We start from the raw sequence: 27,788 nt of genomic DNA on the forward strand, positions 1-27,788 counted from the left end.
AATTTCTATTTGAACAAGTTATTTTTAAAATGTTAATACTTGATCCAAAGGTCGTCTGACATAAACTTCATCTTCTGTTGGCAAGGGAAAAAGAGGAAGACTTCAGTATTGTATTATCACAGGTGAATGCACATATGTACAGTTTGCGTAGTCATGCACATAGTTTTGATTTTAGATTGAAAGGAACTGTGTTTTGATGTCGATAGCTTCGGAGAGACTTTTTTGGGTGTTTTGCTTGCAAAAATTACTTGAATTTCTTCTAGCTTTTTAGCTTTCTGCTGGTTTTGAGTAGAGCTGTTGGCATAATTTTTTGTGGACCTCCCTTGTCAAAAGCTGGTGAAAGTGCTCTATTGCCTTGTGTTTCCTTGCACGAGTTTGACACAATTGTCATGTTATTCTTCTCATTTTCTTTCTTATCCTTTTCTGCATTGATTGTTTTCTTTCTTCAGGCAATTTTTTATCTTCTTTGTTCTGACATTATCCAACATCTGATCTGCTTTATCTCCACTCAGAGGGCAAGAGATGAACAAACACTTTTGGTTCTAGGAGTCATTCACCACCTACTTCCAATGATTGTTCAAAATCTGACATCTACGGTCTTACAGTAGGACATCATAAATGCACAGGATTGTGTCTTCAACACGTATGGGAGAAGAATCTGGCCTTTATTATTTTAGAATCCCTAATTCAAACAAAAATAAATTACCAGCGTTGGTTGAAATCAAATGGTTAACACATTTTTTTATTATTATTTTTTTTTTACAAAACAGTATGTCGATCTTTCTGTAGCTGCTTCTCACTTAAGAAAATTGTAACTTTCTGTGCTTTTCTGGGTCCAGTATCTTTGCTCCTCATCCACTATAGCATCATAGCACCCTTGCCACTCCTTCCTCTGACCTTTTGCATCTCACCTCCTTCCTGCCCTGTCCTGAAGTTCCTGTCTCCTCCGTTGCCTCTGTTGTTTCTGCTCTTGGCTGGCATGAAGAGCAACATAATGAGCCTCACGGGACTCAGCTCCCTTCTGTTGAGTGATGTGATATCCAGTGATGCTCAAGCTGCTGGCTACTCTGCTCCTAGGAATGTGCTTCCAGGCTCATCCTGCTCAGAGAGAGCCCAGGCTCAGTACGACAGTGATTAGGGAGCCCAAAGCAGTGCCTGATGGTCTGACCATGTCCATGCAAAGTCATTAAAAGCCTGATGTTTTTTGTTTTTTTTTTTTTTAAAGGGTGTGGCAATAAGGAAGAAGGCTAGCCTCAGTTTACCAAGTTAACTCTCATTAACTAGATGCACTTCAGTGATAATTTCTACCCAGTGCAGTTCATATAAAATACAATCCACAGAACTTTGTGAATAAGTGCAGCATATTAATCTTCAAAGAAGCTGTGTAAGCACGCTTGGAAATACATTGGAAGGGTAGGTAGCACACAGAGGAAGCCTCAAAGCAATGCAATTAGCAACTATTATGGAACGGTTAAAAAAAAAAAAAAAAGAGAAGGAAAAAAGGTTGCCCCAATTAGCAGAAGTGAGAATTCCTGGCTCAACGCTTGTAGCTTCTCTAAGGGATATTGCTTTCCAGAATTCTTGCTCCTTGTGTCCTCTTCATGGATTAAAGGGAACGAAATGGGCCTTTACTATCACTTGGAGGCAACTGATAAGCAACGTGATCCTATGACCAGCCGTAGGAGACATGAAGCTTTTTTAAAGGGTGAGCGCTTGCATGCACCCTTGCTGGGTTTCTGAAGGTTTTTTTTAAGGTGCTTACCATGGCATCTTTAAAAAAGTTTGCCAGCAGCTTGCCCTCTGTAAGAAAGATATTCACAATTTCCATCTTTAAAATTAGTAAAAAGCCCAGACTGTCTCCACTGACTTTAACCGTCTTTGGAAGGCAAAGATCCATCTCATAAGTCTTTGGATAATTATATCCTCCTTTTAGATCTTCCCTGTAATTTCAGTTGGATACGGTGATCCTTGCTTGCCGGTCTAAACTGCTGTGTTAAACAGTCATCTTATTTCATTCTAGAAGTTGCTGCTTCTTGGTTTGGGTGAAATGGTTCCCGTATATAAACTGCTGATGGATGAAAGGCGACACAGATGTGGATTGAACAACGTTTCAAGTGGCTGTTGTCAGAAAGAAAACTGTCCTGAACAAAGAAACTTAACCAAACAAAGAAACATTAACAGCCAGGGAAGTAAAATAGTATCAGAAACTGCGAGGAAGCTTTTAAATTCTCTCTTGAGGTGGAGGTTCTCTGCTGACTCTTCTCTTTTGGTAAAGGTTTTGCTGCGTAATTGCCATCCTCTAGTAAAATCTCTAGGAAAGTTTGATATGTAAAAAGTTTTTTTTTTTCTTGCAAAGAAAGTCTCTACTGGCAGCAAGGTCAATGGATAGCTACTCGCCTTGTGGCTGGAGCTAAGAGCAGTCACATCTCATCACCCCTCCTGTGTGAGAGGCAGCGTGTGACTGGGGCTTGGGTGAGCTACAGCCAGTTACTGAGCAAGGTGACAACGGGTGGATTTCAGAGGAGTCTTTGCCAGAAGAGGTGTCAGGCACACAGCCCCTTCGCTGAAATTGCAGTACAAAGCAAAGGCAAAAGTGCTTCTTGGTTTGTTTTCTTGGCTTTTTTAATGGGAGAGTAGAATCGAAATGGTTTCACGTGGGTTTTAGAAGAGTGGTTAGTATTCTCCACTGGAAATGGAAGCATGAAGGTGCTGCAAAATTTGAAGCACCAAACCCATGCGTTTTAGGGAGAGGAACCTTCTCAGATTGTAGCGGTAGCTTCCCTGAAAAAAAAACAGTATAAAAAATAGGCAGCCCAGGCTGCATGCCTGCACCTCCTGTCTTCCTACTTTGCTACCTCTCCAATGAAATCTGATAAAAGTCACAAATAGCTTGTTGTAACTACAATGAATTCTACTTTCAGTCTTCTTTTCTTCCTGCCAAATAAAATAAAATGTACCTTTTATTTTATACAATAAATCTAAGGTATTGTAAGCTGTAATACCTCTTAATTGCAGGCAATTGCTCTGTGATGACAAGAAACATTACCTATTCTTCTAAGTCCTACCAAACACAACAAAAAGGACAGGGAATTATGAACTAATGAAATATTCTTGGCATGTGTGACCTACAGTTAAGTTACGCCAGAAATAATCCTGTTAAATCCTTTCATTATAGAGAATACGTCCTACAAAAGTCAAGATGCCCTCACTTGCTTTATGCCGTTTGTCCTATCTTGGCTGCCTTTCATTGAGGTTCTGCAATAAGGCTTAGATAATTTTGCTATTAAAAAGTTGAATTAATTTAAATTTAAAACATGAAAGTAGCCATACTGGGTTGGACCTAAGATCCAAAAAGCTCAGTATCTTCCTGTGAAAGTAATCACTAGCATAAGCTGAGGAAAAGAGGATAAATAAGGGGAAAATACAGAGTGATCCTTCTGCTGAAATGGCTTCTCAGCCTCTGGCAGCCTGTATGGTATGGCCTTCCTGCACTGGAATTTCTATCTCTGTATGGATTTCTCTTTCATAAATAAGCCTAATGGCTTTTTAAACATGTTTATACATTTGAAATCTTTTGACAGTTAGTGTCCCAATTTAATTATGAGTTCTGTGAAAAAAGAAAACTCTTCTGATTTCCTGCTGTCTGATGATTTGGGTTCCCTATAGTGCCATGAGAAATGTTCACCTTCAGTTGTCTTTTGTATTTTCTTTCAGTCTTATCTTTTTTTCTCCCAAATCTATTTTATTATTTTTTGTCTCCTTGTGCCAAAGATAACCTTTTGATCATCCTTGTTATTCTTTATGCCCCTCATGATTCTATCCCATTCTTGTTTGAAGTAGGTGGAGCGAAAATGCACACTGTTCGGTGTACATTGCCATGGTACATTGCGGATTTATACATCAGTATAATTACATTTTCTGTGTCACCTCCTATTTTCGTAACAATTCCAAATGTTGATTCATCATTTTTTCCCCTGCCACTGAACTGATGTTCTCAAGGAGCGTTTTTCAGCGATCACATGAAGAATGTGTCATTATCTTTGCAAATGCTTGTATCTGTGTTTTTGCATAGTTTTTAATGCTGTTACAGGAGTATGTCAGAAGGAATAGCATGGCATCTCTGTAGTTAAGCTTGCTGCTTCTCCCACATCGAGCACTGCCCCAATGTTTTGTGGCTTGCTTTCTGTCACACCCATCACAAACAGAAGTACTCTACTCTTGAACCCTTTTTTTTAGTGATGCATTACACTAACAGCAACTTGCTGTTGATTTCTTCAGGTTTCATCCTTCCTGCAGAGCCCTATTAAACTGTCAACAGCAGAAATCTCATGTTGTAAATGCCTCTTTACACGTTCAGATGCACATCTTGTTTTAACAAAGGGCTGTGTATCATTTTTAAATAAATAACCTAGTTGCTGTTATGGAAGGAAAGCAAAAACCAGATTTTATGTTGTCTTAGCTCCCCCTACTGGGTTTTCATCTCTGCTGTATTTCTCAATATCAGATTAGAATGTAAACAAATAATTTTCCTTCACTCATTATACTCAACGAGCATAATCTCTTGTTAGCATTTCCACTCCGAATGGAAAAACTTTTTATACCTACCAGCATGCTGGGTAGATTGCAGAAGAGAATATTGTTTCTCTTTGAACCTGGAGTTGCGATAGTGATTGCTCCAAAGTACCTACTTCTGCCAGAAAGGATGAACTGATGATAGCCAGGCATCTCTTCTGACGCAGTCCTAGTTGTTTGCAAGCGACATACACAGGGTCCTATTTCCCACATGCAACAAGAACTGTAGGAAGCGATTTGTGCTCTATTTCAAGTAGGTTCGCTCAAAAGTGCCCTTCTTGCTTTCTCTTTGGGCCATGTTATCAGTTTCATTCCACAGTGTTTCCTGGACTTTCCTGGTGTTTTCAGAAGCTCTTGATGGGTCATACGTGGCTCCACCGGACACTATCCAGACCAGAGTTCTCCTTCCATCCACACAGAACCCCTACAGCTCACATCACGCAGTAGTATCCATGCAGTCCTGGATCAGTCAGTGATTGGGTTCTAACCTTTTGTTATCTAAGCTGTAGTTGCACCAAAAATGTATCGTTTCTCCTGATGGGAACAGTAAGGGTGCCTCTATATTACTCTTCTATTTTGCATCAGAATGGTCTTCTGGAGCACATCTCCCTGATGTCCCTACATACTCCACCTTGGTCCACAGGGTGGCATGGTCTTGGGAGGAGAGGGGGACTGGCTTCCTTTTGGATGAAATGAAAGAGAAAGATACACTCCAGGAGGAAGCCTAATGTACGAAATCTCAATGGAACCTGCTTATAAACTGGAACAGATTTGAGAAGTATGAGCTTGCACTGTACACAGAACCTCCTTTCCTTGTGACTGTTACATGTTCTCAGCTGTTCAAAGGGCAAGTGACATCCCCTCCCCAGAGCCATTTCCTTTCGGTCCCAAAGCAAGAAAGAGGAATTTGAAATTTGGATTCTGCTGATGCAACTCTCCTAATGTTTTTTAATAATTTGTTTTGAGAATTATAGTAGAGAATGTTAGTGAAGGTAGCTATTAAAAACTGCATAAAGTGAGACCATTTTTAATATACAAATTTTGTGCCTAGTTTGCTTAGAAGATGTATAGATTTGATTGTAACTAGCAGCTCCCTAGAAGGTACAAAGGTGGGCAGTTAAAGAAACGAAACCTTCAAGTCCACTGAAGAGAGTACAAAGTAGAAGACAGATTAGCGAACTGGCATCAGTTGATTCTCAGGCTCAGCAAATCCCAATCTGCATCGCCTTGAAAGGCTGTTTTCTATTTCAGATGCCTGAATGACAAACAAATTCTAGCTACTGATAGGAGAAATGCCATTAGACCCAAAGGCAGTCCAAGGACCCTTTGCTTCTTAAAAGGTATCTGTTGCAGGAACAGAGGAAGTTCATGTGGTGAGCCCATACACAGAGAGTGCTAGCAGTGTCTTTCCTCACTCTGCAGAGAATGTCCTCACACCTCATGGCAATAGAAGGTTTTTCATATGGCCAATGAGTAAATGATATTTAAGGTCACTTCCATTCTAAACAGTAAAAACAACTTCTCCAGCTTGCTATGCTTTCCCGATCTATTCATTGCTGGAGATGACAACAAAACATTTCCAGTCTTGCTAGGAAGACCAAGCAAGAATATTCAGGCCATACAGGACATGCTCCTTTCAGTCATGCATCAGAACTTCTGTGTCGTTCCTTATTTCCCCTCGTTGGTTTGGTGAAAAGTCAAGCAAAGAGGATCATAGAATGGTTTATGTTGGAAGGGACCTTAAAGATGATCTAGTCCCAACCCCCCTGCCAAGGGCAGGGATACCTTCCCCTAGATCAGGTTGCTCAAAGCTTCGTCCAGCCTGGCCTTGAACACCTCCAGGGATGGAGCAGACACAGCTCCTCTGGGCAACCTGTTCCAGTGCCTCACCACAGTCATAGTGAAGAATTTATTCCTTCTATCTAATCAAAATAATTTCTTTAGTTACTTGGTATGGTTGAGCTGACAGACCCACTGCAGCCTTCAAGTGGAGCGGACAGACTTTTTCAAGCAGCGCTGTTTTTTCTGTCCCAGCAAGCCAAAATTTAGCATTAGACCTTCTATTTCTAAATCTGACTGCAGTGACCAGCAGGGCTTTAAAAGACTCTGGATAATCTTACTTTTGTTTTAATTTGTTCTGTGATTGACATACTTACTTTTGCGATCTCATACAGCCTAGATGTTCAAGCTGGACACACAACAAGTCTGCTCAGACGCCAATAATTTTATTCAAAGCATTTTGCACTTGTAGGTCTCAGCCCTGTTCTCAGCACAGGATGACTTAAGAACTCTCAGAATAACAGGTGCTTCTCTAATTTTGGAAGTCTTTGACCCAACTACAATTGATGGCTGGAATTTATATCTCACCGTGAACTATTTGCTAGTTTATGTGTGTCATGGCCTTATTCAAGACTTGAACCGAGTGAGAAAAAGGCGTTAACTCCCTAAATTTTTAGCTCTTGTAGAGCTACTCGGAATGATAAGGCTGGTGGTAAAAAACACTGCTTAGGTGGATTAAGCAATATCTGCGTGATTTGCCAAAGAGGAACCATTTCTTTGTTTGTTTAAGACTAAATCACTGTCTAATAATGCCATAGCTGTGTCTGCATTTGAAGTTAAACACACCTGCTTTATTTCTAGGTGATTGCTCAGCAAGTTTCAGAGGAGAATTTACAGGAAGGTCGTCTGTACCCTCCGTTAGTCACTATTCAGGAGGTGTCGCTGAAAATAGCTTTGAGGGTAAGTCATTTCAGTCTTTTGTGGCTTCTTTTCTTCCCACTCTGCTTCTCTCTACATAATTGAGCATTTGATTTGATCAACCAGCACACCTTCATGCAAGCTGAAGTTTGTTTACGTCGGTCAATCTTGGACAAGTAGCATTTTCAAAATTAAATTTGAATTCAGAAATGTAAATGTTATGCAAATACAAGAAGGAAAGACATGGAACTATAGCAAGTGTCTGTAGAGCATGAACTGTGCTGTCCACCGGTTAGGAGCAGCTCCCCAGGCTTGCAGTCACACGAGCTGCACAGCTGAAGGCTTTTGGCCCTTCATGACTATCAGTTGCCTGTCAAGATGTCACCCTGTGCCCAGGCACTGTTCCCTTTTGTTCTCATCCTTCCTCTGGCCCACCAAAATAACTACCTACAGGGGGTGCTTTTTGTTTATGGCTCCAGTTTGGGTCAGGGCTTGTGCAGTCGGTTGGTTTCTACTAGCAAATACAGAGCTGATGCAGATGGGTTTTCAGTAACTGGCCTAAACCCACAGTTTCTCATGAAATTTGCCTGCCCTGGAGAGAAAAAGAGGAAGCTTTCAAATAATGTATTTATGCCAGTTCCTCTTTCATTCTGCTTTTTAGGTTTTTTTTTCCGCAACATTTTTAGGAAGTTATTTTGCTGGTCTTCTGTGACCTTGTTTGCTCCAATTACTGTTTTCCCTCTTTGTCACCTTATTGTGAACAATTCCACTTATTGTATATTCTTTTGAAAGAATAACAAGGAGCCCTCATGCATGAAACAGTTCCTCTAGCTTCACTCATTCTGTATATTTTTTTAAAAAAAAACCCCATCCTTCTCATAGCTCACGTCTTCTTAATCAAGTAACAACTCTGTTCTGTAGATGTCAAAATGGATTCCTCGGGTGAACTCAAACTGCCTGTGTGTTTGACAGAAACACAGCGACAGAAATTCCTCCTCTACTTGTGTGTGTTATATAAAATACAAACGATTCTATCTGCCTGATCTCTGCTGAAAATTTATTCCTGCAAATACCTACTCTGGCTCAAACAGCCTAAGAGATTTAGCAATGGCCTCTGCCTTTTCCAGGGGAGGAACACTCTTAAAATGTTTTAGAATACCGCACACGGGGTATAAATTCAGACCTTGTTCAACTGTGATAATTGTGCGCACAGACCTGAAGATGAACTCTTACCTAAACAAAGTGCATCTCAGTCAAGTCAGGTTGGGCTTCAGATTAATCCTAGAAAGGAAGTCTAAATACGGTGACTTGGGGTCTCAGCTTCTCACCAATGTTCTCAGATGTTTATGATTTAAAGGGAGAGCTACGGAGAGCAGGAAGGAGACCATCTTCCTTTCATTCAGTGTAGGAGCGTTTGTCTGTTTGCCAAATACAGTTTGAAGCAGACCTTTCCAAAGAGTGCTGCTGCGTAAAACCAGTCTGTCAAACTTCTTCTGCTTCATTGATGAATGTCCAGTCAGAAGATACACATTTCTCAAGCAGGTGTTCTTCCGACCTGAGAGGCTTCTTTGATGTGTCGAGTGGGCTCCGACCCCTTCTGAACTTGTTTTTTGTTGCAGTTATTATTGTGATGCATAATTGATTCACTTAGGTGTGGTCTGGGTGAGGAACATGCAAGCAAACATTCGTATTTCCCCCAACCATCTCTAGAATTAAACCTATGCAATGTGTAGGACTCATTTTTTACCATGAGTTTACCTTTAAGAAACATATTATCAAACTATGGGAAATAATAAACTTCTCTGATATGCATGGAGGCTTTGAACAAACTTGCAGTGCTTTGGAGAAGAGGGTATAAACCAGGGTAACCTGATAATGGAAAAGCAGAAATTGCATCTCACTTCTCGGGGGTTGTGGAATATTTTATCCACTGCTGCACAATAAATGCTAAGATATTCCTGGACGAGGAGGTGTACTGTATTTGTAGCAGCAGAGACGCATAATCCTGTTCCAAAGTAGCGCAAGTCAAACTCGCTTCTGTTCCTAATCTTACTCGCTGTATTCTAGCCCAGATCCAGTATGGATATAGGTGACCGTCAGGACTGGAGAAGATGAAGTCTTACCTTGATTTTGAATTAATTCCTACTTTTAAAACCTGTTAAATGTGCTCAAATCGTTTGTCAGCACTAATTAGGATTTCAACGCCTCTTTCTAGATCGCACAAGAGGCCTACAGGAACAACACTGCCTCCACCTATCCTCAGCCCAAGGACCTAGAAGCCTTCATCCGCGCTCAGGTTTACAGCACCGACTATAACAGGTTTGTGGCTGACTCCTACACCTGGCCTGAAGAAGCCATGAAAGGGAAACTAAATATTTAATGAAGAATGAACAAACAGGCAGCAATTAAAAAGCATTAAAATATTCAGAACGTTTCTGCCTAGGAAGCCTACAAATAGCTAATTTTGTAAGACGCAGAAAACTTTTTCTAAATTGTAATTATTTGGTTAGAAACTCAGATCAGGAAATCATACGAATTATACATCAGAAAATAAAAATTAATCGGAGAAATATATTTGTGGTGTTCGGTTATTTTAACGGTTATTTTAATTGAGATATCCTACACTTCGGTTTGACGGATCGTTTTGTTATCAAAATGGGTGCTTATATCTTGAGAGTTTTATCACAAATGTCAGTGAGAACTTAAGCAGACCGTGGAAAATTAAGAAAGACCGTGGTACCGTGGAAAATAAAGAAATGCATACAGTGACTGTTTAAGCCATTACAGGTCACAATGTAACATGCATAAATTGTCAAGCCATTATTTAAAAAAAAAAAAACCAAACAAAACTTTAAACAACAGTAAGGTTAGAATATTTCTCTCCAAATAAAAGCCTTTTTGGGTACTCCTGTGTGAAGTAATGAAAACTATCTAACAAGAACTGAACCTGCAGAACCTTTTGTTCACATCTAATTAGAATAATTTAACACTACTTAGCTAAGCTAAAGTCCTTTAATTGATCAAAGATTTCACACCCCCTCAAAAATAACTGCTGTTCTGGTACACTGCAATTGTTTGGCCTGCAGTTTATGGAAATGCTCCGTGTTCTTGACAAAATGGAAGAATCAAAATGTTACAAATCCGCTGCTTTTTGACTGAGTATTTTCTTACAAACATCAGTCATCTGGCTAAAGGCAGGTTTTTCGGGTTTTAAACCTAATGAATTCCTGTAGTATTTGAGGCCAATGTATTTATTTTTAAACACACATCATAAGTGATAAAGTATTATTCTTCATAACAAGCTCCCGAGTCACCCAGCTGAGGTCTACTAAACGAATAACTATTATGGAGAAGGGAGACCATCATTATGGGGGGAGCAAACACATTTAATTAATTCTTTGATACTTACCCATTATTTCTCTCACTGACTACTATTTGAATGATCTAGTTAGATCAGTTTCTTCAGTATGGTGTTTAAAATCGTCTCCACTGCTTCATTGATAATTCAGCGTGCTGAGTATGTTTATCAGAATAAAGCTTTAGACAGCTCTAGCTCCAAATTCTGTGACCGTCCTCCTGCACAGACTTTCTGACCTTTGCCAGTGCTGCCTTTCCCGTTTCCTTCTGGTTGAAATCTCATGGATAAGGCCTATTTCGAAACCAGTTTGTTTTGCTACTTTAAAGGAAAAAGTTTCTCATTTGGCAACTTCCCAACAGGAACGCAAATTGGTTTACTGTCTCTGAGTCATGATCATGTGGAATCTGTGCTCATACATCAATGTTCTAACAAAAAGCCCCAGAAATTATTAGTTGTTACAAAATTACCACTCCAAGAAAAATATAATATACTTTCTGGACAGTTCTGGAAACAAAGTGCAATTGAACCCTTTTTTTCTACTATCGTGCTATAGAGATTCTCTCTACAAAACCAAAAATTAACTCTATTTGTCCAGCCCCTCCGCTCTGCCACCGCTGCAGACGGCAGGCCCTGAATTCACAAAGAGAAGTTGCACTTTTTCCCTTGCTGCATAACGGAAACCTGTAAACACTTTTTGCCCGGCTGTGCTTTTGGCCAAAGTTATGGTCATACAAACAACGTATTTGCCACAGTGAAGGAATGTACGTTAATCATAGAATCATAGAATGGTTAGGGTTGGAAGGGACCTCAAAGATCATCTAGTTCCAACCCCCCTGCCATGGGCAGGGAAACCCTCCACTACATCAGGTTGCCCAAAGCCTCATCCAACCTGGCCTTGAACACTTCCAGGGATGGGGCACCTACAACTTATCTGGGCAACCTGTTCCAGTGCCTCACCACCCTCTAGAGAGTGAAAAATTTCTTCCATGTAGCCAATCTAAATCTCCCTTCTTTCAGTTTAAAGCCATTGCCCTTTGTCCTATCACTACATGCCCTTGTAAAACATCCCTCTCCAGCTTTCCTGTAGGCCCCTTTTAAGTACTGGAAAGCTGCGATAAGATCACCCCGGAGCCTTCTCTTCTCCAGGCTGAACAACCCCAACTCTCTCAGCCTGTCTTTATAGCAGAGGTGCTCCAGCCCTCAGATCATCTTCGTGAGCAATCATCATTGTGAGCAACCAGAAACACTGCCATCCTCTGTATTTCAGCATGTTGCTGTTACGAGAAAGGTATTAAACCACTTCCTTGTGTTTTATTTGAAATAATAAAATAGTCTGTTATTTCTATAGCCATCAGCTGAGTGTACTAAAACACAGTCTTTAAATAGCTGCTGTCGAAGTGGCTTTTTTTTTTTTTGATTCGAACAGCCAGACCTCTAAAGCTCAATTCTGCTTTTATTGCTCAGAACTGATTTTCGTAGTGTTCAGTGACAGAGTGGAAGGTGGTGAGCTGGTGGTTCTTTAACGCACAGCTACCGAGGACTTTTCCGTGGCTTTCTTCACCTCCCTATTACATTGATGACGTTTAAACACGACGACGCGTTATAAATCGGAAGACTGAATTGCAATTCACCCTCTGAATGCACACTCAGCACGTTACCCCATAGCAAAGCGCTGCCTAATGAGCCAGTGATACCTGTTACAGGTGACTGGGAAATTGTCTCTCGGTACTAATTTGACATAGAAAAGTTTGGTAAAGTTATATGGATTTTTATTTAATATAATATAGATACAGGTTTTTCTTTTTCTGTATATTACATGTATTTCCTTATGTAATGTAGAGGAAAAACAGAGGAAACACTCGACTTTGTCTCATCTTACACATTTCCATTTCTAAGGTGCTTGGTCTAGCAATGTAAATATAAAATTCCATGAGCTGAGCAGCTGAAAAATTATTACTGACGTAACCAGACTGTAACGAGATGACAGGAAGAGGATTGTGAAAACGGTGGTATTAGCAATGTAGTTGTATAGGTACTACCCAAAGCATACAAGGGGATGGGCGATGTGGGCTTCTTTCTCCTTCCCCCTTCCCCTGCCCTTTATTGAAAAGCAAAACTTGGTCCTGTGGTTGGACACAAGCCTTTGGATTTTGTGGCTCAGTTGAATGAAGTGAGAGCAGAGGCTTCGTGGAGCAGCAGAAGACACTGCATGCATTAAGTCACGAACGTGGCAATGAGATTCCCTTGAGCTGGGTATGCTTTTGTGTTGGAAACCACGTTAATCTGCGACTGCAGCCACTGCTGGAATCCCACAACTGTACGTAGAAGTTTCCAGGTCTGCACCTCGGCTTAGCAACATGCAGCACAGTACAGATGAGGAGACAGAAGCGTATCATTCAGGACACTAGAGTGTGGGATTTTTTATCACCTTGCAAGCACTTTTAGGTGTGGCTCATAGTGACAAATGCCAGTTTTAGGGTCTCAGAAAATAAATAAATGCCTCTCAAAAATATGTGGCAATTCAGAACAGAAGCTAAGATTAACTACTTGAACCACTCTCCTCGTATGTTAAAACAGTTTCCCTTGTCACAGTAACTATAAGGCACACTATCTCGATGTTAGTGTCATCTCTTGCTGTCCAGAATTAGATTCTAATTCTCCTTAGAACAGTTTCTGTTATTTGTCTGAAAGTTTGCCTTCAACACCAAATAAAATCTGGAAAACATGTCCACTTTGATGTTGTTTCAGGAATTCTAGGAACTGGCCAAGATCCATGTGATAGTCGTTCCTCAGGCCATAATCACCATGTGCCTGAAACTGTAGGTCTTCAAAGGCAGGAAAGAGACGAAGATTATCGATGCTTCCCTCCGTTTCTATATTCTCCACGTGCTTGCATGAAATATGCTTCCAGTTGGGATACCTAATGACACGCCAGAACTCTTCGCAGTTTTCTCTAAGTCCCTCCACACAGATGACTCCAGGTTTCCCTGTTAGGCAGAAGCCAGTCAGATTTAACTTCTTTGCACAGTCAAAAATCTTCTTCCTCAATTCCTGCCTATAGATATGATGGCTGTAGATCCACATGCGATGCAATGTTTCTTTGACCACAACTTCTTCTGAAGCACTTTCAGAAGAGATCTTACCATCTTCCAGGTAAGGCAGGCTGTTGTCCTTCACCCACTGCACAGCTTCACATACGCACAGTTCACCCGAATCCAAAGAGCTGATGTGAGACGCGAGACCAGTGTTGAGCTGCAACTGCTGCTGTCTGTGCAGCGCACTTGATCTTGCAAAAAGCTGAGGCGGCACGTGAGGATACATATGAGGCAGCAGTACCTGCAATTCCACTTTTACCTTAAAAACAGAAAACACGCACACACAAAAAGAAAATGAATTCTGCAGCTACTGAAAGATACGCTAGACTCTTCTTCCCTGTCAAAAGCAGACTACGAGGAGATGTAATTAAGATTGCAACATCCTAAAGATCGGAATTACTTCTTCCGCTTTCCTTTTCCTCACTCCTTTCCTTCTGTTACACCATGCTAGGACTTTCCCAACGTATCTGAAGTTATCTTCTGCTGTTTAGAGAAATAATGCTGTGGCTTGAAAGATGGCACACAGTTACTCTCTAGTGATATTTCTACTGCATGTTCTCAGTACGTGCTCAGTGTTGCTACATCGATAAATCACCGGGAGCCAAGGGGCAGGTGGCTTTTGAGAATCTTGTCCCTTACCAAACGCACATCTCCTCAATGAACTCAGCCAGTTACCCCAGGAAAACAAGGCCAGGAGTTATAAAAAAACCAGTGTTTGTGATTGTACATGTTGTATGCAGAGGCATTATTATTCTTATTTTAAGCAAGTTTTCACCCTAACAGAGGAAGCATTCTCAGGATTATAGAGGATAAAAAGATTTACATGCATTTTAGGCCAGAGAAACCTCTAGATTATCTTGCCTGATCTCCTACAAACCACAGGCTGTTGAATTTCTCTTGATTGCTCCTATGCTGTATTAAAATGGAGCCTTTGGAAACTGAACCCTGCCTCTGGTCCAAGAGCAGGAAAGGATTCATGTGTCCTCAGTGCTTGGTGCTCTTATATACCATTAGGGGACTTTCACTACAGTATACAATCAAATTATTAGTCCTGCAGAGAGACGTGAATTGTGAAATGATTAATTACCTTTTCAAGTTCCTTGACAATCACCTGCCATAGAAAAAATTCCTTCTGCAGAAGGCCTCCCTCTGCAGTTCATAAAACTTCTCTCTGAAGGCTGGTGAAGGGTGCATTTTAGACATACACTTAAGCCTGTGCATAAGTTTCCAAATAATCATGAAGCCACCTCGCTACCTAGTAAATTGTTCTAATTATCCCTATTCCTAGGAAAATGCATCCTTCTAGGTTGAATTTGTTGGTTTTCTATTTCCAGTCATTGCATTATTATATACTCAGACCTACACTAATTGCCGTGTTCTCCATGTAAGTATTTACATCACTTAGTTGTCACACGTAACCTTTTATTCATTTGGATCAACTATTGGAACTCCTTATATTCTAAGAAGTTTTGGGTTTTGTATTGGAGTTCATAGGCTGGTTTTGTTTTAGTGTTTGTGTGACTCTTCTTAAAAGTATTCTGCAATTTGGGGCTATTTTTACATTAGTGTATTTCAAATACGGATCAATGAATATTAGCAGGGATGGAAGAGAGAAATAATAGAGTGAGATTGCTAGAATAATCTTAAATCCGACATACATATTCCCATGAGGGGAGCATGGCCTTTGTAACACACAACTCTTCATAATCCAGGAAACTAACAATGTCCATATAATTAGTACAACTCTAGCTAAATGCTGTGCGTGCCACTGATGTTGGCTGTCCATTCCTATCAGTGGTTCTATTAGTCTTTCTTGCCCAAATCAAGTTAAGACTCAAATAAATAATTAAAAACAAGCATTTCTTGTTACTCTTCACTTTTGAAACCACAAACAGAAATTGGGGGAAGGAGTTTCCTCGTTTTTTTTCCAGTGCAGTTTTTAAGCGTCTGCACTAGAAGTAAAACAACACACATGAAGGCACCTAAGTGGAATTTCTCACCTTTGCCTCCCCTACATCAACAGCAATTGAGTATTCCAGCTGTGGGGGCAGAGCTCCATCAGCATTTCTCAGGTAGCTCTGCACGCCGGGCACAGCATCCTCATCCAGCTTTATTTCACCTTTTTTGGGAAACATTGAAAGGAGCATTTCCACTTCCAGCAGCTGGAGCTCCAGGCACTCTTTTACAGCGACAGCCATTCCGCTGCCCTCCACGCACACCTGGAACAAGAGGCCTGGAGTCAAACCCGGGGTTTAACACACACTGAGGTTTAGCGCCGCGCCGTGCAACCGGACCGCCCTCCGCCGGGGAACCCCGCTACTTTTTCAGGACAGACTTGGATTAAACGCGCCTGGACACAAAACGCTGACAGGTTCGTCCCTCACAGGCGCGCGCCGGAGCCACGCCGCCGGCGGGAAGGCGACGCGGCACCGCAGCCAGCGAGCAGCCGCCGCCGGCGCCTGGGCCGCGCATGCGCGCCCGCAGCCTCACCTGGGCCGCACGGGTGGCGACCGGCACGGCAGGGGGAAGCCGGCAGCCGCCTCCCGCAGCCGAGCCGAGGCGACGCAGCTCTTCGTGCCGCCGCCTCCGCGGCGGGGGCCACCGAGGCGAGCAAGCAGCGCGCAGCCCTCCGCCCCGCCTCGCCTCGCCTCCCTCAGCCCCCACCGCACCCGCGGAGGAGGCGCTGAGCGACAGCGGGCGGGCGGGAGCGCGCATGCGCACTGGGCGGGGCGGGGCCGCTGCTGCGGGGAGAGGCGGGGTGCGCTCCGCTCCGCTCCGCCGGCGGGGGGGGGTTGGGCGTCCCGCGCCGCCTCCGTGAGCTGCTCGCACCGCTTAGCGGGCTGGGGGGGTAGCGGAGGCACGCGCCATTCTCCGCTGGTCCCCCGCACTGTTTCAAATAGCTCCGGTCAAGGTGCAAGACCGAACTCGAGATTCCCGCCCGAGTTCGGCTCCCTCAGCGCAGCCTCTCCCGGAAGCCTGGCGCGGAAACCCAGCCAGCGGCTGCCGCGGGCAGCCTCGGGAAGAGCGGGCGTCGCTGAGCTGCGGAATAAAACCACGGCAGGTATCCCCGTGAGGGAGGTACCGCTGGTACCGCCGGGAGTTCGCTTCCCCTGAGGTAGGTCGGGCGGTGCCAGGCAGAGCCCTGCCGGGCCGGATCCGCCGCCCCAGCCCCGGCTCCGACTGACGACCGGGCGTGGCCCGGGCGCCACGTGGCGAGGGCGGCCCCGCCCACCGCGCTGCCATTGGGCGGGTGCGGCTTGGGGGCGTGGCCGCGCCAGCTCCGGAAGCGGGGCGCGGCGGCGGCGGGTGTGCGGCTCCGGGTGGCGGGGCGGGACGACACGACACGACACGACACGACACGACACGACACGACACGACACGACGTGTCCAGGAGGCTCCCGTTCCCGGCGGGTGGGCCCGGGTGGCGGTGCTGGCTGCGTCCCGAGGCCCTCAGCGGTGCAGGGCTGCGGCTGCTGGAGCCGCTCGTGCTCTCGTTGTGTTGGCCTTGGCTGTCAGCGCCTTGGGGGGGGCGTGGGGGGCGTGGGGTGGGAACCGTGGCGTTGGCGCGGTGGGTCTGTACAAAGCACTTTAGCGGAGCCGCTGTTCCAGTAAATCATCCAGGTGACACTGGCTGGGGGTTTCCTTCTGGCTGCAAGGGCTTGAAGAGGGCGGGCAAGCTGCTTTTGAGCTCAAAAGTTAATGTATGGAGTCGTGCCTGAGTGTGCCGGGTGGCTAGTGTCACAGCGAGGAACAGCCAGCCTTTTGCAGTAACTTTATTAGGATCCCTAGATCCAGCCGATGCAGAATCATGGCTCTCCTCACCTAAATCTCATCATCCCTTTGTGATCTGATGAAATGTGGTCAAGCTCTGTTTATCTAGTGCTGTAGTGGAAATGTAGAGGCCCTTTCATGGATTGCTCTGGTAATAGTTCCTATGGCAATCCCACCAAGAGATTTGTGGGATATGAATGGTATTGTGTTGATACCAGTTTGTCTATGGGCTCAAAATCAAAGTGCAAAATGTGAAACTAATTAAGACTTGGCTTCTCTCACTTACATCTGTGTTACTTCCTTCTCTAGAAATGGATTCTGAAGCACTTAAAAAATACTCAGCATTGCATCCTAAACCTGCTGGACTTACTCTTCAGTATGGCACCGCTGGATTCCGCACCAAGGCCGAACAGCTTGATCACGTCATGTTCCGCATGGGCTTGCTGGCAGTTCTCAGGTCCAAAGCTGTGGTATCTACCATTGGCATCATGGTTACAGCGTCTCACAATCCTGAAGTAAGAACAACCTTTTCTTTAAAAAGAGAGTAGATGTGATCAGTCTGCTGGAATCAAAACTCTTAGTGGTACCTAGAGACCAGATCCTGAAGGCACTTGGACCTGCTTAAAGCACGTGTTTAGCCTGCTCCCTCTAAATATGGTCTCCGGCATGTTTGAAGTTAGTTTTTCTTGTATGCACAAGCGTCATTTTCTCTCACGTGAAAATGCTGTTACGTAGGAAATTTGTAACGTTGGCAAGGTAGGAGTACCCTTGAGAAGAGATGAACCTTTGAGCAAAATCTGCAAGTTTAAAAAATAAAAAAGATGCAACAATTACAAATCAGGCATTTAGACTTCTGCTGCCGTGGAGCATTCCAGGTTGTTAGAATCAACCCTTGTGTCATTTTAATGTCAAATTATTTTCATACCAAAATTATAACAGCAAAAATGTTGGTTACTTTGCTTACGTTACGTTTTTGGGCTTGTTGGAGGTTTAATTAAACAGCTAAGCTGTTGCTTCCCAGAAATGCTCCATGTTTAAAGAAGCAATGTGATTGAAGCAAGTGTCTGCTGTCTTCAAAGAGATTTTATTATGTTTCCCACTTTTAGGCTTACTCTCTTCTTTTTTCTTCTAAGGAAGATAATGGTGTAAAGCTGGTTGATCCTCTTGGAGAAATGCTGCACCCTTCCTGGGAAGAGTATGCCACACAACTAGCAAATGCAGAGGAGCGGGAATTACAGAAAATAATAACTGAGATCTGCCAAAAAGCAGCAGTGAACCAGCACAAAGATGCTTCCGTTTTTATTGGTAGAGACACCAGGTAATTGCAAAATGCTGTAGATGTATGCTGCTTTTATGGAGATGCCAACATTTTGCTGATGGGTGCTTTTGGATGTTTAGCCCTCCTCTGCCAGGTTATGCCTTTTTTATGCCTAGTCTGCTACCTCTTTATTTATGATTATAGCAATAAACAAAAGTTTTCCAATGCTGTTCCTGTATTAGCTTCCTTGATAGTTACGAGAACTTCCTAGCACTGTTTCTGAACAGGATGATTCATTGTGGGTTTGGGTTGGTTTTTTTTTGTGGGTACCGTGCGACATCTGCGTGTGTTCAGCAGTTTACTTGTCTTTGCAATTCTCTGAAGTCTTGGCTTTTGAACTTCTTTATTGAGAGGCGCCTACAGTAGAAAAAGGTATGGATTTCTGTGCATTGAATATAATTCTACTGGCAGGAAGCTTGTAAAGTCTTCTTCCACATGTGCTTCCTTCCCAGATCCATACATAAGTGTCTTCTTTGTTTTGCAGGCCAAGCAGCGAGAAGCTTTCACAGTCAGTAATAGATGGTATCTCCGTTCTAGGTGGTCAGTACCACGGTATGTTAACCTTTTGCAGCTGCAGTCTGATTTCAGTTTTTTATGTCAATGTGACTCTGTTACGTAGGCCTAAAGCAGTAGCCCAGGCACCGTTTCCGTTTTCGCTTATAACTATCTTCTTCCAGGGTAGTCGTGTGGCTTTAATGGAAGGGGTGGGGGGCCACATCTTTTCACAGCAGAACTTGAAAAGTTTCATATGGGTTTCCTGCACTGCATTTGTCTGTTTGTTGTAGAATGGCAAATAATTTACAGCTCTTAAGGAGGAATTAATTCAGTGTTCTATTTCTGAATAGCGTGCCTTTTGTTTTATGCTAGATTATGGTCTGGTGACGACACCACAGCTACATTACATGGTCTGCTGTCGAAACACCCAAGGGCAGTATGGGAAAGCAACGCTGGAAGGTTATTACGAAAAATTATCCAAAGCTTTTACAGAACTGATAAAACAGGTGAGTACTGGCTGTTGTCTTCTTCATGCGAATGTACAAAATGAGTATCCTGTGTTTATTAGCCTGTTTGGGTCTGAAGTTTCAAATTCAGTATGCCTCTAGTGTAGTTTCATCAGGGTATGAGTTCTCTGTGTCCCTTCTTCCCTTGTGCTAAGTCTCCCAGCTCTGGAGAGAGTCAGAGGCACCTGAAGATTGACTGCGCCAATGGAATAGGAGCCCTGAAACTATCAGAAATGGAACCCTACTTTCCAAAGGAGGTGCTAATTCACCTATATAATGATGGATCCAAGGAGAAACTCAATCACCTATGTGGTGCAGATTTTGTGAAAGTTCACCAGAAACCACCTACAGGTACGTAGTCAGGAATTTTTGTACCTTTTCACATGCTCTCTGGGTCTCACAGTGCAGATTCTAGTAATGACATGTCATCTCCAAATAAGCTGAGCTCCCCTGTTTCTTACTAAGTGACTGCACGAATGGTTCTGCTTGCGCAACAGGAAGAGAGTCGTACGGCTGGGTTTGGCACATCCCTGGTTTACGTTAGTCTAAATTCTTTGGAGGAGTACAGTATGTCTCCGACTGCCTGGAATATGTTTGACAATGGGGTCTGAATGTTAAGCTGGTGGAGTCCAAAGACCAGTCAGGACTGACTTACTGTTAGTCACGTTATTTCCCTTTGTGTTGTCAAGGAACATTTACATTTAGGGTAATTTAACCTACATTTACACGTAGGCTGGGGTTGTAGACACTTTTCCGGGTGCCTGAGAAAGAGCTGGGATAATTAACAACTTGGTGCCAGCGGACTGACTGATTGACATAAACCCGTGAGGAAATTATTTCAACCAATTTCCTGCAAGGTGCAGGAAAAAAAGAAAAATCCCTGCACTGGGGAAGCAGGCAAGTTTGGATATTAGGTTATTTGAGGCTGAACTGGGTTCTCCATTTGACAACCACACCCTCACTGCAACTGCTAGCCTCATCTGAACTCGGAGGCACGGTGTCATTTCCCCCTTGCCACGTTGCTTGCGTGCTGGAGAAATGTGGAAAGGGGAGCAGCACAGCGGCAGTCCCTGCCGGGGATGGATGCTCATGTGTCACGTCTGGATCCCGGCTTTAACTGGGACTGAGGGGAGACTCCTTGGCTGTTTCCAGGCAGGGATGTGCTCTGAAAATAAAATGTGGTTTCCTCATCATTCACTGAAATAAACAGCCTGATTTCTCTGAAGTGTCAAGCGGTAACAGCTTCCTGTTTAAAGTCATAGGGAGTCTCAACCTGTTAAACGCTGCAGTTGCCATTACCTCATGCTTTAGCCTGAGGACCTCAGTGGCAGCGGGATGTGTTGTCCTGTGTCACTGTAGGCATGCAGGAGAAGAAACAGGCAAATTTTGGGGTGTAGTTTCCTGTGCTCTGAAGGATGAGGTGTCAGCAATGTGGGCCAGTTTTCCTGTCTGCTTGTGCACTAAAATATTTTTCGCCAAGAAAGGGTTACAGGACGCAACGTGTCTTTTGGAGCTCCCTGCTGAGTTCCTGGTGGACTCTGAAGTCAGCCTAGGGAATGGCCAGCTGCAATTTCTGAGAAATGGACCTTGAGGTTAATGTGGCCAGCATCCTAAAGAAAAAAGCAAGATGTACCTTAATAAAAGAGCAGTTCATTTTTGCGTGGCATTGCCGTGTCAGGTGGTGACTGCTCCCTAGCTACTTCTCCGTTGGCATTAAGCTTGGAAAGATTTTTGAGGCGTAATATACATCGTTGTGTAAACTGAATATCAAGCAAACTGAACATGAGGTGTTTTGTAGCCAGCAGATCCACTTGCATGGGTTTTGTATAGCTCTGAGAAATCTTGGTGATGGTTGCTGTGGAGTGGGGCTGTTTTTCCAGTGGTGTAGGGTTTATGTGCCACCGCTTGTTGTAAGTGCACTTAGATGATGGCTCTGCTGGCACGGGGGTGCACGCTTGTCTTGCATTATGGAAGTGTGTCTCCCATGTGAAAGGAAGCAAAGGGGAGGTGCAGGTCTGTCAGGTGGGAATGGAATAAATTTAAACAGGCCTGAAATATTTCCTGAAGCAAAGCGTTTTTGGTGCAAGGATAAAATAACTAATTCCCATGTATCTTGGAGGGTGAAGTAAGTAGTAGTGTTACACCAAGGGCACGCAGCGGACCGGCCACGTACTGGGAAACGCAGGTGACGTAGCTCTGGAGCTCTCCTCTCCTGAGCATGGTTTGCCTCCACGCCCAGGGACGTGCGGCATGCAGTCAGGGAGGGCTGGGCAAGCGGCTGGCATCCAGCCAAGGGTGGCCAGCTGCCCTCACTGCTGCAGGCCCCTGCCAGGGGGCACGCATCATAGCATAATGTAGCATAATAAAAAGTTAGAGAACCTGCATTTTTTTTATATTAGTATTTATATTTTTGATCCGAATATGTACTTTTCAGTTGCCATTCAATGTTGCTTCCCTGTTCCAAGTCTCTCAGTAAAAGCAATACCTGTTTCAGAACATTAATTTTGGTTGTGCGTGTGTCTGCAAAGAGCTAATTCCTGCGTGAGATCCACACTGGGACTAATTTAAACAGTTTGTATCTTCTTCTGTCTCTAACTGGCGTTTGTGACTCTGTGTGCACCAGGGCTAGACATGGAGCCCAATGAGAGATGCTGCTCATTTGATGGCGATGCAGACAGAATTGTTTATTACTATAAGGATGCAACGGGCCATTTCCACCTAATCGATGGAGATAAAATAGCGACTTTAATTAGTATCTTCCTGAAAGAACTTCTTGCCAAGGTAACTCTAACGTATGCAACGAATGCTGACACTTCCGTTTGGCAAAGTGTAGAATAGTGTAAAGAAGCTGTTTTAGTTTGAACGCATGTGGTCTCTCTACATCTACCTAATGTGAACCCGGTTTAAAAAGACATCAGTCCTGCACCTCATTGGTATGGCCAAAATGTTACTTTTACAAGGGTGTGACTTCCATGCTCCAAATAAAAGTCTGAGTGTGGACACTTTAACCTCAGAGCTTTTCTTACTGAGAGAGAAATTTTCCAATTTCTGTGGTGTAAAAAAAAAAAAAAAAAAAAAAAAAAAAAAGCTGTGATACTGTGTTCACTTTAATTACCTTTTTGGGTTCAGTCCTTTACTCAGCGTTTCTGTGAGCTTTACGAAGGCTGGGCATTCCATTTGCATGAGAACGTGGTTGTGGCAGTCATGAGGTTTGTATGTCATCATTGCAAAACCACTATCTGCTGCATAGCATCCTCTGTTGTTTTTCAGAAGTCCTCTTAGACCTGGTGTCTATGATTCTAAACCCGGACAAGATATCCTGGTTTTGTTTTCTTAGAGACCAGCTCATTTCTTACGTTGTGGTAGAGAAGGGGGCCAGTGAGGAGAACTTGTGCTTGCCACCAGCCTTTGCTTGCTTTGTACTGGAAGCTTTGACTTTACTGTTTGTGTACATGGTCTCATGTAACACCATGTGTCCAGCCAGTGCACTGAGCTTGCTGAATCCGAAAAAGGGATTTGGAAAGCCTAAGCTTGGAGAGCTGCTTCAAGTCAGCCACAAAAATATGATACACAAAAGACTTGAACAGAATTCGTGTTGTCTTAAACATACAGAAGTTCTCTGTGAGCTGGAGCCTCCCTCTGATGCCCAGGAGTTTTAAGCGTCTGTAGGAGAATGTATGTCCAATAATTCTGATTATTCTTCCATTTATCCTACTCCGGCTATGTGCCTATCGCACAGTAAAGCACTTTTTACTTCTTGGATTGCTCAGGTGGGACAGACCTTAGAGATGGCAGTGGTACAAACAGCATATGCCAATGGGAGTTCGACACGCTACCTTGAGGAAACACTGAAGGTATTCTCCATTTTTTTTCCTGATAGTGTTCTGCAAATGTTTTGTACTGCAAATTTGTTTAGTTTCAAATAAATGCTATTGTAATAGGATTGCTAGGAAAACTTAAACCAGGCTAAAATAAATGACTTGTTCAAAACATGCAGTAGCAACTAAATTCTTGATGGTAAAGGAGAGACAAGTACTGAAAAAGTTCTAGTCAGCTTTTATTAGTTTATAAAAAAAGTTTGGCAAAAGCTAAACAAATTTCCTTGTTACTTCTGGAACCAGTTGAGGAATTTATGGCTTTGCAATGAAGTGAGATGTAGTAAAGGCTCCTTGATACTTCTGACGTTGGTCGTTTCCTTTTCTGGGACAGGCTAAATGCTATTTTCTAGGGAAATTAAGCTAAGATATTATTTCAGTTTGGATAGAAATCTGCTGTGTTCTCTGAAACCACAAAACGAGTTGGAGTTTTTGTGATTTGGGTTTTGTTTGTAGGAAGGGTTTTTTTGTTGCTTGTTGTTTTGTTTTTTTTTTTTTAAATCAGCCTTTATTTCCACTTGAAGAAATGAAATCTTCTTTTCAGTCAGGCCTGCAGAAATAGTGGATAATTTTAGCTCTGTGGAGTCATAGCTGTGAAACACAGGTTAGTTTGTAACAGTCTGCCCAGCTTGGTGTCAGTTCCAGTCTGCTGAGGAGAGTCTCTAACACCGTTCACATCTCTGCGTATCCTTGGGCCGCAGGTACCTGTGCACTGTGTCAAGACAGGAGTGAAACACTTGCATCACAAGGCCCAGGAGTTTGATGTTGGTGTTTATTTCGAGGCAAACGGACATGGTACAGTAAGTATGAGCATGTGCCACATAGGATCAGCCAATATGTACAAAAATTTAGCTGGATTAGCTTGAGAAAGAGGTCTTTTCACTCTCTGCTTCCATTTGTAAACAAGACTTTTCTCTCCTTGTTTGACAACAGACTTGTTTCCCCCTTCTGTCTTTACCTTAACATTGCCACCAACTTCTCTGTTTTATGTGGGGATGGGAATGCATTAATTAAATTAATTAAAGCAAACATTAATGATGGTTATTTGAACGTACATGGTAAAAGCTTTTTCCTCATTGCTGCACCTATCCTAGTTCATGATGTGGGCTGATCTTGACAAGCTCTCATTTTTTTATTCTAGGTATTATTTAGTAAAGCTGCTGAAACTAAAATAAGACAACTGGCAAAAGAGGAGAAAGATGATGAAAAAAGGGAAGCAGCGAAGGTGCTTGGAAACATGATTGACCTTATTAATCAGGTAAAAACAGAGAGACACAAATCATTGCGGTGACAGTCATGGGGCTAACCCTGTTATTGAGTACCTGGCAGGTACTGCCAGGGACTGCTGCAGCCATGAGAGAAGGGGCCATGAAGAAAAGAGCAGCAACAGTCCTCAGAAAGATGTGATACTGTCTCACAAATGGATGCAGAACACTTTTATCTGGTGTAGTCTTCTGGGTTCAGGACCCAAAGAATTAGTGGGATAGCATGGGAACCTAGTGACAGGATGTGACTTGTTCATGATTCAACAGCAAGTAATCATTCACCTGATGTTTTTCACTAACTGGTGGGAGTTCCAGTGCCCATGTCCACACAGCCCTGGGCCTCCCTGTCCTAGCACAGACATCTTCATCTGGGGTGGTGCCAAATCATATTCCCCACAGGTCAGCTTTAAGCATCCTGACCCCAGAACAAAGGTGAGGTGCCAGCCTTCCTTAGGAGAGGTGAGGACCAGCACTTGCCCTTGGCAGGGCTGTACAAGCATGCCAGTGTTCTCACCACAGGGTCAGCGTGGTAAGGAGTTAAAAACAAACCACCCCCACCTCCCAAACCAACACACCCACCCACCCAGACTGAGACAAGTCAGCCTGGCTGCATTTTCACTCTCTTCAGCTGGAAGCTTCCTGATCAAATCATGCCTTTGTTTCTTCACTGTTGACTGCTCCAGTGTTTCTTCCCTTCCTGTTCACAGACAGTTGGCGATGCTGTCTCAGACATGCTGGTTATTGAAGCAATTCTGGCTTTGAAAGGTCTGACTGTGCAACAGTGGGACGCCGTCTACACTGACCTCCCTAATCGGCTGCTCAAAGTCCAGGTGAGTTACGTGCCACACTGGCTCAGGTTACAGCAGCCCTGCTGTGAGCAGCTCTTGCCTGCATGTGTTTAGATAAGCTTTATTTTAAAGCTGAAACAGCCCACTGAAGGCCAAGCGAGCCACAAAACAACCCAGAGGAAGGACCAGAATTTCACTTGGACTAAAATAAAAATGAGTTATACAAATTATGAAATAATAGCCAGCTATGTTAAATGGAAAAAAACTGACCAAAACTGTTCAAATTTTAACTTAGAATTTCTTTCTTAACTTTCAAATTAGAAAAATCCTGTTTTTCTAAGGCCCCTGCCTGCTGGGAAGCTGGATTTTTCTTGCTGTGCTGCTTTATTTGAGTATCAGAGCAGATAAAGAAGTAAGACCTTGAACATTCACATCATACAAAGAGCTTGAGCAGAACAGGCACAGGCTCCCTCATGGCAGCATTCTGTTAGACACAGTAAGGGAGGAGAGAGCTTAAGCTTTCTGATCTGCTGGGAGAAGCTGTAGCTTCAGTTCAGAGGCTGACCAAGGAGGCATGTTCAGAACTGAACCCTTTTTCCAAACAAAGCAGCTGAATCCTATCAGGACTTTTGGTTAATAGCTGCTGAGCAGTAGCTGAGCAGGCATTGTAGGGATCCCAAAGCATTTGAGTTAAGCAGGGAACTCCCAGATTGAGCTCCTCTTTGGCAGTGCAACACATCAAAAGCTGAACTTCTGTCTTACCCATGAGCTTTTTCATTCTGCTCTCGCCATACAGCTCCAGCACACAAATAACTTGTCTGTTTCTGATGCTGCAGGTTGCAGACAGGCGAGTTATTGACACGACGGATGCAGAAAGGCGTGCGGTTACACCTCCGGGACTGCAGGAGAAAATTGATGCCCTTGTGAAGAAGTATAAATTGTCACGAGCGTTTGTCCGTCCATCAGGCACAGAAGACGTAGTTAGAATATATGCTGAAGCAGACACACAGGTCAGAGCTTAAACAAATCCACCTTGTATACAAGTTGTTTATGTTAAATGAACTTCTGCTTAGCATGGGGTTGATGGAGGGAGTATGTTTACATACTCATCATTTAATCAAACATAACAGGTGCTAAAATTTGGAAAATCAATCCTAGTGATCACAAAAAAAATCTTTGTGTGTTCTTATATTCATAAAAGCGATGTCTAATGTTAATGTTTATATTCAAAAGTAAAAGTTAGATGTTTATAAAGGCAGATTTGACACTAAATTATTTTGAAAAGACAATCAGCCTTCTGATGCATCTTAGCACGACAGGGCGATGTAGGGAACCCAGCATTTGCAAGAAAACTCTTGCCTGAGTAGTGCACATTTGCTGTAAACCTTCTCATGCCAACACCAATGTTAACTAACGTGTAAAACATTCCACAGGAGAACGCGGATGCCCTCGCCCATGAAGTAAGCCTGGCTGTTTACCACCTCGCTGGTGGAAAAGGAGCGCCACCCCAACCTATGTAACAAATACAGCTGCAAGTGACCTTCAAAACTTGACTGATTTTTTTAATATTACTATCTTTACTATTCGCTAGTGTAGACATACCCAACCCTTCCTGAGAGTAGCAAGGATTAATCAGAACCGAGCGGAATATTATTCCACTGATTCTTTACCTCTGTCAGCAACTTACCTCTTACTGCGGTGCTCCGGCTGCTGAATGTTTGCCTGACTTTGGAAGCTGAACTGACTGACTTAGAGGGGACCCGCTTCTTGACTGTCAGCGGCCCGGCCATGCCCAGAAGGAGCTTGTTTCATCGGTTACTGTGACGTTGTGCCTGAGGTCCGACGCCCCCGCCCTCAGCGCGCTCACGGTAGCGGCGTTTGGCGCGAGCTCTGCTGCAACTGTGCGCGCAGCAGCTGCAGCACAGCGTGCTGCTGCAGGAGCATCATCCCCCGCCTGCCCGCAGAAACTGAGTCATCGGCGGGCAAACGGGACGAGGCAGAGGCTGGCTCTGGTCTGGAGAGTCAGTTCACCTCAGTTCAAGGGGGAA

The 27,788-nt window shown here is 43.6% G+C and overlaps 3 protein-coding genes across 3 annotated transcripts in view; 2 read left to right on the forward strand and 1 right to left on the reverse strand.

Moving 5' to 3' along the window:
* Positions 1–9,649, forward strand: part of ME1 (malic enzyme 1) — a 195,780-nt gene extending 186,131 nt beyond the window's left edge. Inside the window, exons 13-14 of the mRNA XM_086608248.1 lie at positions 7,213–7,311; positions 9,485–9,649. Of these exons, the coding sequence (XP_086464374.1) occupies positions 7,213–7,311; positions 9,485–9,649 (264 nt within the window). The remainder of the gene's footprint in view (positions 1–7,212; positions 7,312–9,484) is intronic.
* A 3,654-nt stretch (positions 9,650–13,303) lies between these two features.
* RWDD2A (RWD domain containing 2A) lies at positions 13,304–15,935 on the reverse strand. Its single transcript, XM_009980223.2, has 2 exons — positions 15,723–15,935; positions 13,304–13,981 (listed from the first exon to the last, which is right to left on the reverse strand). Exons 1-2 carry the CDS (start codon positions 15,918–15,920, stop codon positions 13,304–13,306), a joined length of 876 nt encoding a protein of 291 aa, XP_009978525.1. The 5' UTR covers positions 15,921–15,935.
* Positions 15,936–16,803: 868 nt separating this feature from the next.
* On the forward strand, positions 16,804–27,268 carry PGM3 (phosphoglucomutase 3). Its single transcript, XM_086608249.1, has 13 exons — positions 16,804–16,837; positions 17,803–18,008; positions 18,627–18,811; positions 19,296–19,363; positions 19,679–19,812; positions 19,968–20,163; positions 22,436–22,593; positions 23,583–23,666; positions 24,389–24,487; positions 24,829–24,945; positions 25,660–25,782; positions 26,577–26,750; positions 27,174–27,268. The coding sequence occupies exons 2-13, from the start codon at positions 17,805–17,807 to the stop codon at positions 27,258–27,260; spliced, it is 1,629 nt and encodes a 542-aa protein (XP_086464375.1). The 5' UTR covers positions 16,804–16,837; positions 17,803–17,804; the 3' UTR covers positions 27,261–27,268.
* The last annotated feature ends 520 nt before the right edge of the window (positions 27,269–27,788 follow it).

The sequence above is a fragment of the Tauraco erythrolophus genome, chromosome 2 (assembly GCF_009769465.1).
Source record: "Tauraco erythrolophus isolate bTauEry1 chromosome 2, bTauEry1.pri, whole genome shotgun sequence".
Classification (NCBI taxonomy): domain Eukaryota; kingdom Metazoa; phylum Chordata; class Aves; order Musophagiformes; family Musophagidae; genus Tauraco; species Tauraco erythrolophus.

Coding starts and splice junctions, on each gene's coding strand:
- RWDD2A (XM_009980223.2), bottom strand. CDS start 15,920: ATGGCTGTCGCTGTAAAAGAGTGCCTGGAGCTCCAGCTGCTGGAAGTG. Junction 13,982..15,722: donor TTGATGTAGGGGAGGCAAAG/GTGAGAAATTCC, acceptor TCTGTTTTTAAG/GTAAAAGTGGAATTGCAGGT.
- PGM3 (XM_086608249.1), top strand. CDS start 17,805: ATGGATTCTGAAGCACTTAAAAAATACTCAGCATTGCATCCTAAACCT. Junction 18,812..19,295: donor TTTATTGGTAGAGACACCAG/GTAATTGCAAAA, acceptor TTTGTTTTGCAG/GCCAAGCAGCGAGAAGCTTT. Junction 25,783..26,576: donor ATCGGCTGCTCAAAGTCCAG/GTGAGTTACGTG, acceptor CTGATGCTGCAG/GTTGCAGACAGGCGAGTTAT.